Here is an 18317-nt window from a genome sequence, read left to right on the forward strand (position 1 = left end):
AAGGCATCCAACTTGAAAAAGGAAGCAAAACCGCCTTTATTCTAAGAAAACATGATCATCTTGCAGACAATCTGATGGCATCTATAAAAAGAGCTGCTAAAATAAGTAAGTTTAGCAAGAGCTGCAATATGATTTACAGGGAGCTCATTCTTTCCAATGAAAGGCTTAAACCAATTGTCCCAGCACTTTACTTCACTGACCTGGGTGGGTCAAGGCCAGTCAGCCCACAAAGCTCTGCTTTTCATATTTTGGGGCTGTTTGCTCTTTTCATGAAAACTAGATTTAAAACAAATTTTTGCCAAGGAGACAAAACAGTGACAAGGATGTGGAAAATCAGCATTCTGGCCTCATCCGAGGATTTTTTCTCCATTGACTTTCAGAGAGAGTGCAAGGGAGGGGGAGAGACAGAGAGAGGACTAGAGATGTGAGAGACACATCAATTGGTTGCCTCCCGCACGTGCCTGGACCTGGGCCAGGGATCAAGCCTGCAACTGAGGTACATGCCCCTGACCAGAATCAAACCTGGGACCCTTCAAGCCGAGGGCCAATGCTCTATCTATTGAGCCAAACTGGGCTTCTGTAGTGCAATTTTGCACTGTAGAATGAGAACTTTATACAATAAATCATAAATATTTAACTCAGTAAGTCCACCTCTTGGAATCTATCTTAAGGAAACAATCATTCATGCAATGATTTATATACAAGAATTCCAGCCTGATTGGTGTGTCTTAGTTGCTTGAATGTTGTCCCATGCACCAGGAGGGCACTGGTTCGATTCTAGCTCCATCCCCAGTGGGAGGCCTTCAGGAGGCAGCCGATCAATGATTCTCTCTCATCATTGATGTTTCTATCCCTCGTTCCCTCTCCCTTCCTCTCTCTAAAACCAACACTTTTTTAAAATTATATATATATAATTGATTTTAGAGAGGAAGGGAGAGGGAGAGAGAGATAGAAACATCAATGATGAGAGAGAATCATTGATTGGCTGCCTCCTGCATGTCCCCCACTGGGGATCGAGCCTGCAACCCAGGCATGTGCTCTTGGCTAGAATCGAACCTGGGACCCCTCAGTCCGCAGGCTGACGCTCTATCCATTGAGCCAAACCAGCTAGGGCAACAACAACAACACTTTTTAAAGATTCCATTGCACCTGGCTAGCGTGGCTCAGTGGTAGAGTGTTGATCTATGAACCAGGAGGCCACGTTTCGATTTCTGGAGGCAGCCTATCAATGATTCTCTCTCATCATTAATGTTTCTATCTGTCTCTCTCTTCCTCTCTGAAATCAATAAAAATATATTTAAAAATAAAATAAAAATTCCATTGAATCATTACCTATAATAGGACAGAAATTGAAAATAATTTAGTCAATAATTACATTATAATGTATGTTATACCTCCATTCAATAATGCTTTTGAAGAATTTTTAGAAAGAGAAAAAGTTCAGCCCTAGCTGGTTTGGCTCAGTGGATAGAGCATCAGCTTGTGGACAAAAGGGTTCTGGGCACGTACCTCCCCAGGCTCCTCCCCAGCCCAGGCCCTGGTTGGGGCATGTGCAGGAGGCAACCAATTGATGTTTCTCTCACATCAATATTTCTCTGTCTTTCCTTCTCTCTTCCACTCTAAAAACCAATGGAAAAATATCCTAGGGTGAGGATTTTTTTAAAAAAGAGGAAAAGTTCATGTTAGATGAAAAATATTAGTAAAGCCTTGGCCAGGTAGCTCAGTTGGTTAGAGCATTGTCCCAATATGCCAAGGTTGTGGGTTTGATCCTTGGTCAGGGCACATACAAGAAGCAACCAATGAATGCATAAATAAGTGGAACAACAAATGGATGTTTCTCTCGCACACAAAACAATAAAAAAGAAAAATATTAGTAAAAATGCTAACCTTGCAAAATATTATACATTATGTTATTGTTATGTTTACTATATAAATACAGCTATGAAAAGAAGGAAAGATTCCAAAATGTTCACAGTAGTTTATACTGAATGGCAGGACCCATTTTCCATTTCCTAAATTGTCTTTAGCTTCCTTGTAGAGTTGAAATATCTGATCCCCAGACCTCCCCTCCATCCCTGGGACAAAGACAAGATTATTAGGAGGTGCTGTAGTTGAAAAGAAACTGAGACATGGAATAGAAGCTCCGTTTATTTGCTGTAGTGACAGACACTTAAGCACCAAACAAAACAAGTGGACCACAATTGTCCAAGGGCCAGTACAGGGAAAAGATGAGGGTCTTCTAATAACATGGTAACTACTGCAGGAATCACCGCCATAGGAAGGATCCACTGCCCAGGACTGGATAGAAGGTTGGGCCTCAGCCCCCTTTTCCTAGCCCAGGTTTAACGGGGAAGAGGGGGCCCGAAGCGCTGCATGGTCCGCATCACTAGGGAAAGCTGGTCAAGAAAGTTCATGATGGAAGTTCGGAGGAGACGAGAATCTTCTGCTCTCCAGCGGCTAAAAGTGAGGGGAAAAAAGAAAATCAGCCTGGCCTCTGTGGCTCAGTGGTTGAGCATCAACCTATGAACCAGGAGGTCACGGTTTGATTCCCGGTCAGGGCACATGCGGGGGTTGCCGGGTAGATTCCCAGTGTGGGGCATGCAAAAGGCAGCTGATCCATGATTCTCTCTCATCATTGATGCTTCTATCTCTCTCTCTCCCTCCCTTTCTGAAATCAATGGGAATATATATTTTTTTTAAAAAAAGAAATTCAAGTTAGAGATGATGACTCCTCCCTTCCTTGCTCTGCTCCTCAGGCATTACACGGAATCTTTTGCTGTCCCCATGACAACACCCCTTAGAGCGCACCAAACCTAACCCTTGGGTGTTTCCCTGTCTCCAGCAAATCACTCCTTGGTGGAGACTGGCCCTGCCACCTGCTGCCCCGCCTCCTCCCCGCCCCCTTTGTAGAGCTTACACCGCTAGGACACTGCCATTCACAGTGAATTCCTTCCGAACCACTTCTCGGTGAGGTTCCACATCTGGGGCCAGGGATCCACGGGCGATGTCTGCCTCCAAGGGGGACGGGAATGGCACACTGAGGGCGCTGGTAGAGATTCAGTTAAGGCACCCTCCACATCGACTTTGTGTCTCAGGGCCCCTCCCAGGCCACCTTGGCTAGTCTCACCCCCTCCAGGCCACCCCTGGGCCTAATTCCCACCAGCCACCCCGTTATTCCCCTGCTCTCATTTCTTCCCCTCCAGACTACCCCTGGCCCGTACACACCCAAGCTGCGCCTAGTTCTCTCTGCTCCCCTTTCGGCCCCGCTCGGTGTGTCCCTCTGCAGCCTACACAGCCGTCCCGAAGACAGCCCGCAGCGTATTTCCGCTGTGCCCCCGCGGTAGGATACAACGTATGTTGGTTTCCCGGCTTTCCGGCCGCGAGTGCGGCGTCTTCCCCGCGCCCTGAGGCGTGCTGTGCTCGCGCAATACGTGGATCTGCGCTGGTTGTAACGCCTGCGGCGCCCGCACCTTCCCGGACCTGGGCTCGGGTGAGGCCTGAAGCTGCCGCGTTCATGTCGCCTAGCTCCGCCTTCGATCCCGCCTCTGGAGCGTCGTTCTAACCCCCAGCGTTCGCCACAGGCTCCGCCCCTTCACGTTGGGCCCCGCCCCTCGCGCTGACTCCGCCCCTCAGGCCTGCGTAACCAGGCCCTAGTGAGGCCCCCAGTTGTGGGGTCAATTCCACCAAGCTGGCCCTGCCACCCGCGAGTCCGGGAGACCCCGTGGCGGACTCCCTCACGAAGCTCCGCCCCTAAGCGCGAAGTTAAACGGGATTCCCAGAGCTCCAGCATAGACACCCCCCCGCCCCGCCCGCCCGCAATTCGGTTGGGCGGGAGATTGGTTCCCACCCAGCCAGCCCTGCCACTGCTGGGAGACACCTCGTTGGCTGCCTAGCCTACGCGCTCTCTCTCATGATGCTCCGCCCCTTAGAGCGACGTGTGACCTCAGTGCCCCTGCGCAAACCGTCCCCACTCCCCACCCCCGCTACCTCGTGTGAGGCGACCAGACACGTGGGCTAGTTTCCCACCCAGTCCTTTCTCTGGGCCCAATGTTCCCAAGAAATGTGGCTCAACGTTCTTGTAGTGACTTGTGGAGGGAGGTGGGGTCGGATAGCCCACAGGGCTATTGCTCTGCACCCTGCTCCCGTCGCCGATGTAGATGGAGAAACCAAAGTGGCTTTACAGGGGGCGATGAGTCAATCATATTTGCCTTTCAGAGAGACCACTAAAAAAGTTTTTTTAAAAAAAGGCAAGCAAGCCCTGACTGGTTTGGCTCAGTGGATAGAGCGTCGGCCTGCGGACTGAAGGGTCCCAGGTTCGATTCCGGTCAAGGGCATGTACCTTGGTTGCGGGCACATCCCCAGTAGGGGGTGTGCAGGAGGCAGCTGATCCATGTTTCTCATGGATGTTCCTAACTATCCTTCTCCCTTCCTCTCTGTAAAAAATCAATAAAAAAAGTTAAAAAAAAAAAGACCACTAAGTAGGCAAGTGTGAAAATTTAGCCTGCCAACAGGAAAGCCCGCACAGAGGCAAGGAAGGAAATGATAGGGACCTGACATAAAGTAGTGGCAGTGGAAACAGGGCTAATGTCATATGTGAAAAATCAGAATGCAAATCTAAAATCACTAAAATCCCAACTTAGTAAACTACTCAATACATACATTGAAATCCTAGAGCAATACACCAAGAAGTAAATGCTTCTTATCTCTGTTTGATGGCATTGTGGATGATAATTTCCTTTTTGTGTTTTCCCAAACATTTTTGACAGTGACCTTATATGAATTTTTATTTTTTTAAATATATTTTATTGATTTTTTACAGAGAGGAAGGGAGAGGGATAGAGAGTTAGAAACATCGATGAGAGAGAAACATGGATCAGCTGCCTCCTGCACACCTCCTACTGGGGATGTGTCCGCAACCAAGGTACATGCCCTTGACCGGAATCGAACCTGGGACCCTTCAGTCCACAGGCCGACACTCTATCCACTGAGCCAAACCGGTTAGGGATTATATGAATTTTTAATAAAAAATAAGTTTTTAAAGTAATGATCATGCTAGTTTTCTATTTTCCTCCTTATAATCATAAGGAAGGGCAAAAAGCTGAACTGTATCCTTAAATCCTATTGGATCTCAACAGAGCCTAAGCACCCCACTTCTCTCCCTCTTCATTGCTAGTCTCCAGTGGGAGCTACCACCTCTCCCTGAACTCCTTCCACAGCTTTCTACCTGGTTTTCTCTACACCTGCTCCTCTAGAGCCTATTCTCCACACAGCAAAACCAGGTCTTCATTTTTTAAAAAAATATTTTTATTGATTTCAGAGAGGAAGGGGGAGGGAGATAGAAACATCAATGATGAGGGAATCATTGATCGGCTGCCTCTGGCACGCCTCCTACTGGGGATTGAGCCCGCAACCCAGGTATGTTCCCTTGACTGGAATCGAACCCGGGACCCTTCAGTCTGCAGGCCAACGCTCCATCTACTGAGCCAAACCAGCTAGGGTTAGGTCTTCATTTTTAATATAAACCACATCATATCAAATTTCTGCTTAAAATCTTTTTAAAAAATATTTTTTTTATTGCCCAGCCAGGCATGGCTCAGTGGTTGCACCTCGAACTGTGAACCAGGAGGTCACAGTTCAATTCCCCATCAGGGCACATGCCCAAGTTGTGGGCTCAATCCCCAGTGTGGGATGTGCAGGAGGCAGCCAATCAATGATTCTCTCTCATCATTGATATTTCTGTTTCTCCCACTCCCTCTCCCTTCCTCTCTGAAATCAATTAAAAAACATATTTACCCAAAAAAAGGGTACATGGGAACAACCCAGCATGTGCCCTGACTGGGTATCAAACAGTGACCTCCTGGTTCATAGGTGGTTACTGAGCAACATTGACAGGGCTTTGCTTAAAATCTTAAAATTATTTCCCATTTCCCTTGGAATCAAATCCAAACTCTTCGTTGTAGCTTATAAAAGCCCTGGGTGGTCTGGCTCCCAACTCCTTCACCCTCTCCCCCCACCTGCCTGTTTCCTCATTCTCTGCAGCCTCTGGGGCCATTTCTCTGCTCTGACCAGGGGTGACCTGCCCCTATCCCTTTGCATTTGCTCTTCTCTTTGGAAGACTGTCCCCAAACTTTGCCATGGCTGATTCCTTCTTGTCATTACGATATTGAGTACAATGTCACCTCCGAGAGGACTTCTGGATCACCAGTCTAACACTACCCCTAGGCATGCTTCATCACATTTGCCCATTTAAATTTGCTGCATAGCATTTCTAATCACCTGAAATTATAACCTTGATTTGCTCACTTATATATTGTTAATATATCATCTTTGATGCCCCTTTCTTGTTCAGTGCAGTTTAGAGAGTAGGTCATTTGTTCCCTGTTGAATGAAACAAAGAATTACATACGCACAAAACTGATCACTGTCTTGGACCCAGCAATCCCCCTGTAGGCAGTTACTTCACAAATATAAAATGACATGCACAAAGTTACTCCCTGTAACATAATTGGTAACATAACGTTATTGGACACAACGTACATGTCCATCATCAGCAGGGAACTGGTGAAATAAACTCTGGTACATTCATTCAATAGTCCTAAGCAGCAGTAAAAAGGAATGAAAATCTCTAATAAAAATGAGATGATTTAGCCCTAGCTGGTTTGGCTCAGTGGGTAGAGCATCGGCCTGCAGAATGAAGGGTCCCAGGTTCAATTCTGGTCAAGGGCACATGCCTGGGTTGCGGACTCGACCCCCAATGTGGGGCGTGCAAGAGGCAGCCGATTAATGATTCTCTATCATTGATGTTGTTGTCTCTCTCTCCCTCTCCCTTTCTCTCTGAAATCAATTAAAAAAATATTTTTAAATGAGATGATTTACAGGATACATTGTTATGTGAAAAAAAAGCAGAGTGCAAAGGACACACCCACACCCCCCCACACACACACACATACTTATTGGGAAAAAAGACACAGGAAGGAGAAATTCAAAACTGATGAAAATAGTCACCTATGGAGGTTGGCATGGGTATAGGATTTCTTGGAATATACTGTTGACTTTGAAGCATTGTAAAATTTTTAAAATATATTTTTATTGATTTCAGAGAGATAGGGAGAGGAAGAGAGAGATAGAAACATCAATGATGAGAGAGAATCATTGATTGGCTGCTTCCTTAAACGCCTCCTACTGGGGACAGAGCCCACAACCCTGGCATGTGCCCTGACCAGGAATCGAACCGTGACCTCTTGTTTCATAGGTTGATGCTCAACCACTGAGCCATGCTGGCCAGGCTGTAAATATTTTAAATGCTCAAAAATACATTTGAAAGAGTGAGAAAATCGCATGCTAAAGTTGAATAAAAAGAAAAATGAGTCTAATTGCTTATCCAATTTATAACAAAACCACACAGCGACAAGGATGCAAGTGTCTTTTAAACTCAGCTGTCTGACTGTGCTCCCTTCATGGGATATATTCTCAGGACAAAAGGCACTGGCTTCACTCTTAGGGTGTTTGCTGTCGGCAATGGCAGCGATGAGGTGACTGTGAAGCTATTTTGGGTGTGCTTTAAGACAGACTCTATCTGGTAGAGCCAATGAGTAAATATATCCATGCTTCCGGGAATGAAAATTCTCACTTTGGAATAAGGGAAGGTGGCAAAGAACTGTGATGCTGGATTGAAATTGGGGATGGCAGTATAAGCTTTTAAAAAAAATTGATTTCAGAGAGGAAGGGAGAGGGAGAGAGAGATAGAAACATCAATGATAAGAGAGAATCATTGATCGGCTGCCTTGTACACACCCCACACTGGAGATCAAGCCCGCAACCCGGGCATGTGCCCTGGTCGGGAATCAAACTGTAACCTCCTGGAGCATAAAGCTGATGAATTCTACTAAGATACTCCTCTAATGCTCAGTCTATAAAACTCCTCAAAATGAAGGCCCAGCCCTAACCGGTTTGGCTCAGTGGATAGAGCGTTGGCCTGTGGACTGAAGGGTCCCGGGTTTGATTCCAGTCAAGGGCATGTACCTTGGTTGTGGGCACATCCCCAGTAGGGGGTGTGCAGGAGGCAGCTGATTGATGTTTCTCTCTCATCGATGTTTCTAACTCTTTATCCCTCTCCCTCTCTGTAAAAAAACCAATAAAATATATTTTTTAAAAAATGAAGGCCCAGCGTGTGCTCTCCTGAATAATAAATTTAATTAAGTAAATAAATTTAAATGTCAAAAGTAAAAACAAACAAACAAACAAAAAAACAAACTGTAACCTCCTGGGTCATAGGTCAATGCTCAACCACTGAGCCACGCCGGGCTGCAGTAAACATTTTGACACCTATTGAAGGATCTCAGCATTGGGGCCTGCAGGTGTCCATGGGGCCATCCCCAGACTCTAGGCCCTAGGGGCAAAGGCAGAGTGCGGCCTGTGGCTGCTCCATCCTCACATGGAGTCCCGTCTCCTCTCATGACAGCATGGGGCCTGGACCAGAGCCTCCTGGTCCCTTCCCATCTGGGCCTCCCATCACTCATCTGCTGTAGCATTTCCTCCCTTTCCTGCCTGCCCTTCCCTCCCCAACCTGCCCATCTCTGTCTTGCCATACACAAGCTTCTAAAATGAGGGGTCCCCAGTTATTGTCACCATCTCCTCCCTTCCCCATACAGTAGTTGCTTCTTGCCCCCCTCTTCCCCCAAAATCGCCAATGACCTTTTTTTCAAAAAAAAAAAAAACTCATCCGAGGAGCTAGGACATTTTCTCCATTGATTTTAGAGAATGGAAGGGAGGGGGGAGGAAGAGGAGGAGGAGGAGGAGGAGGAGGAGAGAGGGAGAAACTTTGACGTGACAGAGACACATCATTTGGTTGCCTCCCACATGTGCCCCTGAAATCCAGGCATGTGCCCTTGACTAGGAATAGAACCCGGGACCCTCTTGTGCACAGGCTGACACTAACCACTTAGCCACAGTGGCCAGGGCGCCAATGACCTTCTGGTTACTAATGCAGCGGAGGCTCTGGCCTGCCCTCACTTTGCCTCTTGGCAGCCCTCTGGAAGGGCATTCTTGGCGTCTGACACTGAGCTAGCTCTCCCTGTGGCCTTGCATGTGGGGTTGTTCCCGGCCTCTACTCCATCTCCAGCTGGTGAAGTTCCTCAAGGCCCAGTCCTCTCCCCTTTTCACGCCACACTCTCTGGGAAGCCACCTCATCCGTCTTCACAGCTTCTAGGATGTCCTGTCCACAGGTAACCCACGATCACAGAAGGCTGCAGATGGCTCTGGAATCAGACTGGGCCTGGCTCCATCAGCTCTTCCTTTACTGAGGCTCCCATCACACACCCTGGACTCCACTCCTGTCTCTACATCCTGCCTGATCGCCCTGCTGAGTTCCTGACCCCCGTGTCCAACTGCCCAGATGTCTCCTAACCACCAGATGGCTGTCACCCCCAAGCTGGGAGTCACTGGCACAAGGAACTCAAAGACCACCTCTAGGGTCTGTCTGAAACGTGCATCTGCGTGTCACTCCCCTACAGTGACAGTTGCCACTTGGGGCCATTTCCCCTTCCCGAGGACCTGGCTTTTGTTGAGAATTCCCTCTCCCATCCACAGCACATGCGTGCCCAGGGGGGCTGGCTTCCCACTACCCACCGCAACCCGCCCCTGGACAAAATGATTGGAGGCACGACCCAGTTCTGACCAATAAAAATGAGTTTATTTGCTGGAGGCAAGTGAGAAAGAAGCTATGCTACAGGGCGAGAAGGTGCTGGCTATGAACGAGGGGTTCAGTGGAAGCTGCAGGCAGCCATCTTTGCTCCTGAGGCGGCAGCCTGGGATGAAGCAGACAGTGCAGAGCGCAGAGGGGAGGTAGGAAGAAACTGGGTATTTGGTGAAATTGTTCATCTGCTGCCAATACCCCTGGACTTCTCAGTTTTGTAAACCGGTAAGTTTCCTTTATTGTTTAAACCAATTTCCTTTATGGTTAAACCAATGATTGGAAACCAAAAGCAGCCTGGCTGAAATAGTCCTTTTTGGATCAAAGTCTCACATTCACCTTTAGTGCTATTGAAAATTTCAACATAAAATTCCTGACTCAGAATAAAGGAGAGCGTTGGCAAGTCTGTCACGTGAGCTGCTAGATCACACGGGCTCCCACGCAGGCCTTGCTGTTTGATATTCCCAGCTCTCAGGTGGGGCCAGGGGCTTCCATCTGCTCTTCAAATCCATTGCCCAGATGGCCTCTGTCCGTCTTCCCAGCCCAGGGCCTCAGGCAGGGAGGGTGGCAGGGCTCGGATATCCATCCTCCTGTGCACACGGCTTCCTTCCAGCCTCAAGTGCCCTGGGTGACCTCCTCCAAGGAGCAGGTGCCTAGGTGAACTCTAGTGCCCACATACCAGGCAGGTGGGAGGACCAGTGCCACCAGGCTGTGCTTCTGCCCACTCCCTGGCACTCCGAGGTTTCCTTTTGGGCAGTGAGGGGCGTGCAAAGTGAAAGCCCTTGTGCACACGTGGTGGGGGGAGGGTCCGCTTCCATTCTGTGGGTGAGCACATGGCATGGGGGCCCGGCTGAGGCCTGGCTCTGGCACTGCCTTGCTGAGTCACCTCAAGCCAGTCACCTGTCATCCTTAAGGAGCAGGAACTACCCGTGTCCAGTGGGAGTCAAGTACAGAGGGTGCCCAGGGAAGAGCTTGACAGGAAGGGCCAGGACACCCCATGTCTGGGCCATGCTTGGCTATTGCTTGGCTTCTGGCCTCAGTTTATGGAACATAAAGGGGAGGGCCGCTGCAGACACCCACCCCGCCCCAGGTCTGGAGTCAGGATGAAGGAAACTGAGTGAGGTTTAAGGAGTGGCCTTCACTGGGCAGAGTCAATGGCTGGGGACCAACATGGCACAGGGACTTGCCTGAGGTCACACCACAGAGCTGGGCGATGTTCACCCCCGACTCCCCAAGCTGCTTTTCCTTCATCGTGTGCACACTGGCTGCAGCAGCTGGGGGGCCCAGGACTGGCTGGCACTCGGCCTCCCACCCAGGCTGGACCTGCCAGAGGTCTGCAAAGGAATCACTTGAGGGTTTAGTCTCAGTGGGCTCAACACCAGATGCCCAAGCCCATCCCTCGGCATCTTCCAGACAGCCCCTTTCTCTTTCTCATCCTGAGGCACTTAGAGAAGTTGGCTGGACTCGGGTTTGAGCTCCTTCACTTCGCTGCAAGGAGTCTTGGCCGTCCCACCTTTTGTTCGAGGTGGAGGAGCCAACCCAGGTCAAGTGCTTTCAGCGGTGCCTGGCACCTCGCAAGAGCCGGGTACAAGTTCCTGGGTACCCACCAGCTAGTATTATAAGCCAAATTGCAACATGAGAACACATTTAATGCTACATGCAGCTTGCAGCCTGGCCGGGCTCATCCCCACACTCCGTGAATCTTATTTAGAGAACCCCTTCTCCTTAACTTCAGTGACTTCGGGGTGCAGGAAGCGGCTAGCTAAACGTTCGATGTCATCCAGGGTCAGGCGGCTCAGGGACTTCTCATAATCCTGAGGAGAGAATGCCAGGAGGATTCAGGGGGGTGCCAATGGGGGTACACCAGGCCAGAGGCAGGTGGGAGCAGCTGGGACAGGAGTGGGCATCTGGGGCTACCCTTCTCACCCTCTGTAGTTGATCTAGGACCCTGCTGGCATCTGCAGCACTGAAGTGGCGGGCCAAGACTTTGGCGATCAGCTGCCAGGCCGGTGGGCGCAGGGGCGGGGCCTCGGCCACTTTCTGCGTGGCGCTTTCTTCCAGTAACACCTTCTCCAGAGGTTTGACCACGAGGTTGAGCTTGGAATTGGGCCCGATGCTGTAATCGGAGAGTCTTTTCCCATCTGCCAAAAAGAGATCGATGAAGTCATGACCAACGGCGTGGGGGCGGCCTCAGGGATTGCTGTGGCATCTGGCTGAGGAGGGGGTCAGCCACCGCCTCGAGAGTCAAGTGGCCGATGCCCCAGCCCTAGCTCGGCCTGGACACCCGACCACGATTTCATGCAGGGCTCCCCGGTCACCTCCTCTCCCCGTTACCTGCCAGGGCCTTGCCCTTGAACAGCAGCCGCTGCTGGCGCACAGGAACGTTCAGCTTCTCCGAGACCAGATGTTTCAGCGTGGACACCAGCTCATCCTCCGACACCTGGCCAGGCCGAGGGCGGGAGCAGAGGTTGAGCCCGCGGCCCCCGATGCAGGCGGCTCTCCCGGCCTCCCCAGCGCGGCTGCCCGCCCGCCCGATCCCCACCCTCAGCCCAGCCCTGAGCCCCGGACACGGAGGGGATCGCGGGCCTGGGGACGCTACCTGCAGGCTGCACTCACGGCCCTGGAGCGCCTTCACCGTCAGCTGCATGGCGGCCGCAGCGGCGTCCATCCAGGCCAACACGCACCCCCAGCCCCCTGCCGCGCGCCGCCGCCCCGGGCGCGCGCCGGAACCGCCCGCCGCCACCGGAAGCAGCGAGAGGGCGCGCCCGACGCCCTGGCCCCGCCTCCGGCCCGCCCTGCTCTCGTGGCTCCGGAGGAGGAGTCCCTTCGGTGTCCCGCTTACTCCCCGCCCAGGGACCGCCCCGGGTGACAAACCCGCCGCTGCGATCGTGCAGGAGGGTCTGCCAGGACCGAGATGGGCCAGGTGGGCTCCGTGGAGAGCTGGGGGTGGGAAGGAGGGAGGGCCAGAGCCCGCTCGCCCCGCCCCGCGAACGGCCTGGCTCGCCCCGCATTAGCAGCCGCTGGAGTAGCTGGTCGCTGCTGTCACCCAGTCTGCCTCTCTGGTCCACAAAGGGCCCCCCTTGGCAAGCTTGCCACACTGGCCACAGGCCTTCTGCCTCCTCCTTCCCAGTCTGGCGGCGGGAAGCCAGGTAAACTTGGCAGCAGGCGGGGAGCCAGGTCTCTGCTCTCATTCTCCCACGGCTCATTCTAGAGCAAAGGGCCACCACTTCTAACAGAAGGGAAGCGTGGGGAAGAAAGGCTGAGAAAGTATGTACAGAGGTCACCGTGTAACCCCAGCCAGTCCTCCACCCTGGCCCACACCTACTCAGTCAACACCCTTCTACCCCCCCACCCTCAGGCCCCAAAGGGCAGAGACTGGAAGAGACCCAAGCTTGCTTCTCTCTTTTATTGAAATATATTTTCTGGGCAGTGCCTGCCTACGTAACTCAGCATGGCCTCTTTGGCACTGAAAGCTGGAGAATAAAAAAACCAGTAACAAAAATAAGCCTGGATTTTTCTGAGTGCATAGTGCATGAAAACTAAAGGCCTTTGGTACACAAGAACTGTTGGGGCAGTGGGGGTCAGGTAGGGGCATGAGGGGAGGGTGGCAAAAGCTTGGCCCAGGGGCCTCAGGGAACTGGGCACAGGCTACTATAGATGAAGTGCCCAATAACCAAGGCCAGCATCTCCGAGGTGCCGCTCAGCGCCACAATGAAGGGGGCCTGCGAGGCGTAGTCAGCTTGAAGGCGGCGGAGGGACAGCTGCAGCATGGCCAAGGCTAGCACACTGTTCTGTACCCCTACCTCGATGCTGACTGTCCGCCGCTGGGCCACGGGCAGCTTCAGGCACATGGCCAGGCAGTAGCCCACCAGGAGGCCAACCAGGGGCACAGTGAGGCCCACCAACACGATGGGCAGCCTGACGCCCGCCAGGATGAAGACCCCCATGCGGTAGGCCAGGAAGAGGCCGCCCAGGAGCAGCACAAAGCTAAACGGCTTGATGACCTGCAACAGCAGCTGCGAGAACTTGGGGAGCTTGGACTTGATCAGCACACCTACAACGATGGGGATGGCGATGAACAGCAGGCTCCCCAGGATCTTGGAGATGGGCACGTGGAGTGTCTCGTGGATGCTGAGCAGGCGGCTGTACACAGCTGAGGACAGTGGCAGGAAACCAGTGGCGGCCACCGTGGAGATGAAAGTCATGGAGATGGCCAGGGTGACATCCCCTCCAAGGAGGAGGCTGAAGAGGTAGCTCCCCCCGCCACCAGGTGACGAGCAGGTGATGATGAGGCCCAGAGCCAGGGCCTGCGGCAGCATGAAGACCTTGGCCATGAGGAAAGCATAGAAGGGCATTACCAGGAACTGGCCCAGCAGGCCGAGCAGCATGGGCTGGGGGCTGTGCAGGAGCCCCTTCAGGACCTCCAGCTCCACTTTGCACCCGAATGAACACTTGTTGACAAAGATGAGAGGCAGGAGCAAGTAGAGTATTGGGTTCTCTGAGAAGTGGACCAGGTCGGTGCCAACAGTGGCGGGGGCATCCTCGGCAGGTGAGACCTTGATGCAGAAATCTTTCCGCTCCTCGATCAGCGTGGGTGGGGATTCTTTGGGGTCCAGAAGCTGGATGTGGAGTGGGGCTAGCCCAGGCAGGCCCGAGTGGATGCCCACCACGAAGCCGCCCCCACTGCCCCAGGTTATGGCACTCACGTTTTTGATGGTCAGCACCTCCGTGGCCAAGGAGGTAACTCTCAGCGTGGGGGTGGGCCCTAGACCATTGCCCTGGCCTGGGTACTGGCTTGAGATCACAATAATGCCCTCACTATCCTCTGGGAACTCAAACTCCACCACGGAGCCATCCCCAATGCTCAAGTAGGGGCCCCCTGGCAGTGGCCCAGGGTGGCCCAGAGCTGTGCTGAGGTTGGCAATGGCTGTTCCCTGTGCCCCCCAAGACAGGCTGGCAAGCAGCAGGGCAGCCCTGAGCATGCCTAGGGAGCCTTTGCAGCCACTGCCCCCTCCTGGGCCAGACCTCAGCTGGGAGCTGCTCATCGTCAACACCATGGCTCCTGGCAGAGGATGGTGTGCCTAGGCCCTCTGTGGCTTAGGAGAGCAGCCTCGCTGGTGCCTTTGGGTTGTCCTGAGAAGGGTCCATGGGTGGGGCCTTCCTTGATGACAGAGCTCTTCCTAAGGAGAGAAGGGACACAGGGAAGTAGCTGGTGAGGGCGAGCACTGGTGATCCCAGGAGCATGGGGGACCTGGAAGTCCACTGCTGAGAGACTCAGCGGGGCCCCCTGCCCCAAACCTTGGAACAGAAAGGCAATGTCTAGTGCTGGCTCTTGAGTGCCATTCGGCTGCCCCATCCCCTAGCGCAACTGCCTCAAGCTTGCCATCCCTAACCCACAGGGGCCACCTACAGATGGGGAGTTCCCAGTCGGCCTGCCCAGACCTGCTGATTTCCCTGGGCTTTCCCCCAGCACGGTGACCCTGCAAAGATGCCCTGATATCAAGGGATTCGGGAGAGCCACTCCCAATCCTGTCACCGCTAGCCTGATTTCCACCGGCTTCAAGACACAGCTAGAGCCCGGCTGGCGTGGCTCAGCGGTTGAGCGTTGACCCAGGAACCAAGATATTGCCGGTTGTATTCCCGGTCAGGGCACATGCCCGGGTTGTGGGCTCGATCCCCAGTGGGGGCTCTCCTCTCTCATCGATGTTTCTATCTCCCTATCCCTCTCCCTTCCTCTCTCTCTCTAAAAATCAATTAAAAATATGTTTTTAAAAAGACACAGCTGCACAACCAGGATAAAATCTCAGAAAGGCTGCCCAGGGGTGACAAGGAGACAAGCCTGAGGAAAGAAAGGGTGCTGACGGGAAATAGTGGCTCAGGCCAGATCCAAGAGGCCATCAGAGAGCAGGTTAGGGCGTCTGAGTGCCAACTATCAGGCAGAAAGCAATCGGCAAAGTGGTGTGGACAGCAGGTGACCATCAGGACAAAGGCCCCAAGAGCTGATGTCCGCCACCGATATGCAGTTGTAAAAGGTGTTGCCATGGATATCTGGCCTATCCTACCTGCTGACAGTGGTGTGATGGAGGGTCTGGAAGGGTGCAGGTCCCCTCTCCTCATGGAAGTTGCTGGAAGGAGAAGCAGGAGGGGCTCAGATAGGGCCACATAGCTGCTGGGGGGGGTCTTTTCCTCCCAGCAGAGCTCCCACTCCTCTGGCAGTCCTAGAATTTGAGCCGCTGTATCATGTCTGAGGGTCTCTGCTCCGACTCTTCCCCGTGCCCACATGCAGTCCTACCTGAGCTTGGAACTCCCAGTGGGACTTGAGTGTTTCTAGGGGGTGGGGTGCCTCAGGGTGAAAGGAGGAGGTACACCTCCTTCCATTTCTTTATCTGGGCGGCCCCACCCTATTGTCACATCGCCTGCTGGAACTGGGGCAACCAGGATGGGGACACAGCGGTTTTTCATCACTACCGTTGGTTACCTCATGCCCTGCAGTGTCCCAGTCCGGGAAGAGGCACCTGCCTCTCTAGGTCCTATTAGTCTTTGGCCCTGGTCTCCCTCATGTGAGACTAGGGAGCAGGGGAATTCGTGGGTGGAAGGCAGGTTAAGCCAAGGCTCACCCATGGGAAAGTCTCTACCCTAGTGCCCTGGGATGCCATGGCCTCTGCTGAAGTTTGGGTCACTTACCCTGGAGGCTTTGGTCCAGCCTTGCGTCCCACCACTGAAGAGAGAGGCAGGAAAACCAGAGGGGGTATTGTGAGGAGCAAAGTGGAGAGGAGCCACAAGGAAAAGATGAAGACACCGGGGACTGAAATCACGGGGGTGGCATGAATCAGTTCAGAAGGGAGAGGAGGCTACAGGCCATTGACCCTGTCCTTCCAGTACGGCGGGCGGCTTTGAGTCACTGCAAGAGGGGTCTGACCCAGGTCCCACGCCATTTCTGCTTGAAGGGTCGGAAGAGTTTGTGCAGAGGTTCCCCAAGGCAGGGAAGGGAACCCCGAGGCCGGCAGCTTTTCCCACACCGGCCGAGTATTTGGTGTTAGAGCAGATGACAGTGCTGACCCAGGGGTTCTCCCTACCTGGGAGTCTAGAAAGTTGTCGCACTGGGCACAGGCAGAGCTCAGGAGCGAACCCGGGAGGGAGGGAGGGACGGAAGGAGAGGCGCGCCCGCAGCTGACAGGTCCGCGATCCGTCTGAGGGTTCCAGGGTCGCGGCGGGGGGAGAGGGGGCCTCACGCCATTCCCAGGCCCTGCAGCCGCGCCAGGCCTCATGAACGCGGAGCGGTGGCCCTTCCCCGTCTGGCCTGACAGGGCCAGCGCAGAGCCGGTGCTAGAGGTCGCCTCCTTCCCGCCCTTTCCGGCCCGAGGCTCTCACCTGCCGCCACAACCCAGGAGCTCAGCGCTGGCGCCAGACCCTGCCGGGCCTGGCGGACGCTGGCGAGCTCGGGCCCGCAGGGGCCAGCCCCTCCCCGAGGCCCCGCCCCACCCGCGGCCCCGCCCCCTCAGCAGCGCCTGCTCAACGCTCTAGGCTGGGGCCGTTCCCACCGGATGTGACGCATCTGGTAGCGACGCACTGGCGCAGGAGCGTGGATCTGGCTGCCTTCTTGGTCGCAGTTGGTAGCTGCTGGGTGTGGTCTTAGGCGGCGCGCGAGCCGGGTTGAGTGGTCTGTGATCGTCACCAGGGGCACCCTTTCAGGACTGGGGCCCCATTCATCCCAAACACGCAGCGACCTCGTGGGCAGTGGGCCACAGGCTTAGCTGTTAGCACCGCTGGGATGCCTCAGGTCCGGGTTCGGACCTTGTTCCTTCTCCTGGCGCCCAGCCCTGTAGCCTTAGGGCCGAGGCTCGGCCTAGTTCCACCTTCCTCTTGACTGCGTTTGCTCTCCTTGACCCGTGGCACCAGTGGACTTGTCCACTTTTCAACACTATTTGGCGCCACCAGCAAGGTCCAGAGGATTCACAGAAAAGAAATGCAAATCGGTGGCATAAGAATGAGCAAAAAGGTGATGAGGGTGGACACGGGAAGACAGTGAACAGCAGCAGAGTCGAAGGGGATTTACATGTTCCCAAAGGCCGCGCGCAGGGCAATTGCATTCAGTCGGCCAGTGGGTCAATGGCAACCCACTGCTCCGGAAGAACCTCTTGTCACAGCTGTGATGGAGGCCATGGCCCCTAAAGTTGCAGGTACTTGCCCTGAGAGGCACACAAGACACATCGTTGAGAATGTCTAAAAAACCCACGTCATCTCTACTTTCATTTGCATTTTCAAATAAATAATTATAATGCTTTTAATATAAATACATTTTATTTTAAAATTTCATATTTGTTTTATAAAGTTCAGATTAGTACGTGCATATGATACGTATGTATATATACACAGTGTGGGGTTGCATGCTCAAGAGGGGTGGATTGATGAGGGTGATCGAAAATATTCAGAGGCCATAGCTCTAAGCTGTTCTTGAGTCTCAGAGGACCAGTAAGTCGTAAGCTATTTGCTTGTGGACTTGGTGTCTGGGAACATTTGCAACTGCCCGTCTCAAGTGGAGTTCAGGGGTCCTGCTGGAAGCAGGCTGGCACACGTGAAAGGGCTCGGCTTGGCACATGCTGTATTGAGGACTGCAGCTTGCAAA

At 53.1% G+C, this 18317-nt stretch overlaps 3 protein-coding genes across 6 annotated transcripts; all 3 read right to left on the reverse strand.

Annotated features, from left to right (window-relative positions):
* Positions 1-2130: 2130 nt before the first annotated feature.
* Positions 2131-3629, reverse strand: LAGE3 (L antigen family member 3). The gene is made up of 3 exons (XM_080652114.1): positions 3350-3629; positions 2918-3046; positions 2131-2457 (listed from the first exon to the last, which is right to left on the reverse strand). The coding sequence occupies exons 1-3, from the start codon at positions 3514-3516 to the stop codon at positions 2343-2345; spliced, it is 411 nt and encodes a 136-aa protein (XP_080508240.1). The 5' UTR covers positions 3517-3629; the 3' UTR covers positions 2131-2342.
* Positions 3630-9669: 6040 nt separating this feature from the next.
* On the reverse strand, positions 9670-12449 carry UBL4A (ubiquitin like 4A). The gene is made up of 4 exons (XM_080653728.1): positions 12291-12449; positions 12026-12131; positions 11618-11832; positions 9670-11505 (listed from the first exon to the last, which is right to left on the reverse strand). The coding sequence occupies exons 1-4, from the start codon at positions 12357-12359 to the stop codon at positions 11395-11397; spliced, it is 501 nt and encodes a 166-aa protein (XP_080509854.1). The 5' UTR covers positions 12360-12449; the 3' UTR covers positions 9670-11394.
* A 641-nt stretch (positions 12450-13090) lies between these two features.
* Positions 13091-17183, reverse strand: SLC10A3 (solute carrier family 10 member 3). 4 transcript variants are annotated; one of them, XM_080653729.1, is made up of 3 exons: positions 16376-17183; positions 15754-15816; positions 13091-14871 (listed from the first exon to the last, which is right to left on the reverse strand). In XM_080653729.1, exon 3 carries the CDS (start codon positions 14746-14748, stop codon positions 13321-13323), a length of 1428 nt encoding a protein of 475 aa, XP_080509855.1. In that variant the 5' UTR covers positions 14749-14871; positions 15754-15816; positions 16376-17183; the 3' UTR covers positions 13091-13320. The 4 variants fall into 4 exon arrangements, with proteins under 4 accessions (XP_080509855.1, XP_080509857.1, XP_080509856.1 ...); XM_080653731.1 differs by having other exon boundaries at positions 16768-17166; XM_080653730.1 differs by lacking the exon at positions 15754-15816 and having other exon boundaries at positions 16376-17177.
* Between the last annotated feature and the right edge of the window lie 1134 nt (positions 17184-18317).

The sequence above is a fragment of the Plecotus auritus genome (genome assembly GCF_963455305.1).
Source record: "Plecotus auritus genome assembly, chromosome: X".
Classification (NCBI taxonomy): domain Eukaryota; kingdom Metazoa; phylum Chordata; class Mammalia; order Chiroptera; family Vespertilionidae; genus Plecotus; species Plecotus auritus.

What these genes read in the sequence shown, in the direction of transcription:
- UBL4A (XM_080653728.1), bottom strand. Translation starts at nt 12,359, where the DNA reads ATGGACGCCGCTGCGGCCGCCATGCAGCTGACGGTGAAGGCGCTCCAG. An exon ending in GCCGTGAGTGCAGCCTGCAG is followed by an intron (nt 12,132 to 12,290) that starts GTAGCGTCCCCA and finishes CGGCCTGGCCAG; the next exon opens with GTGTCGGAGGATGAGCTGGT. An exon ending in TCCTAGATCAACTACAGAGG is followed by an intron (nt 11,506 to 11,617) that starts GTGAGAAGGGTA and finishes TTCTCTCCTCAG; the next exon opens with GATTATGAGAAGTCCCTGAG.
- SLC10A3 (XM_080653729.1), bottom strand. Translation starts at nt 14,748, where the DNA reads ATGGTGTTGACGATGAGCAGCTCCCAGCTGAGGTCTGGCCCAGGAGGG.
- LAGE3 (XM_080652114.1), bottom strand. Translation starts at nt 3,516, where the DNA reads ATGAACGCGGCAGCTTCAGGCCTCACCCGAGCCCAGGTCCGGGAAGGT. An exon ending in CCGGGAAACCAACATACGTT is followed by an intron (nt 3,047 to 3,349) that starts GTATCCTACCGC and finishes AATCTCTACCAG; the next exon opens with CGCCCTCAGTGTGCCATTCC. An exon ending in AATGGCAGTGTCCTAGCGGT is followed by an intron (nt 2,458 to 2,917) that starts GTAAGCTCTACA and finishes CCTCACTTTTAG; the next exon opens with CCGCTGGAGAGCAGAAGATT.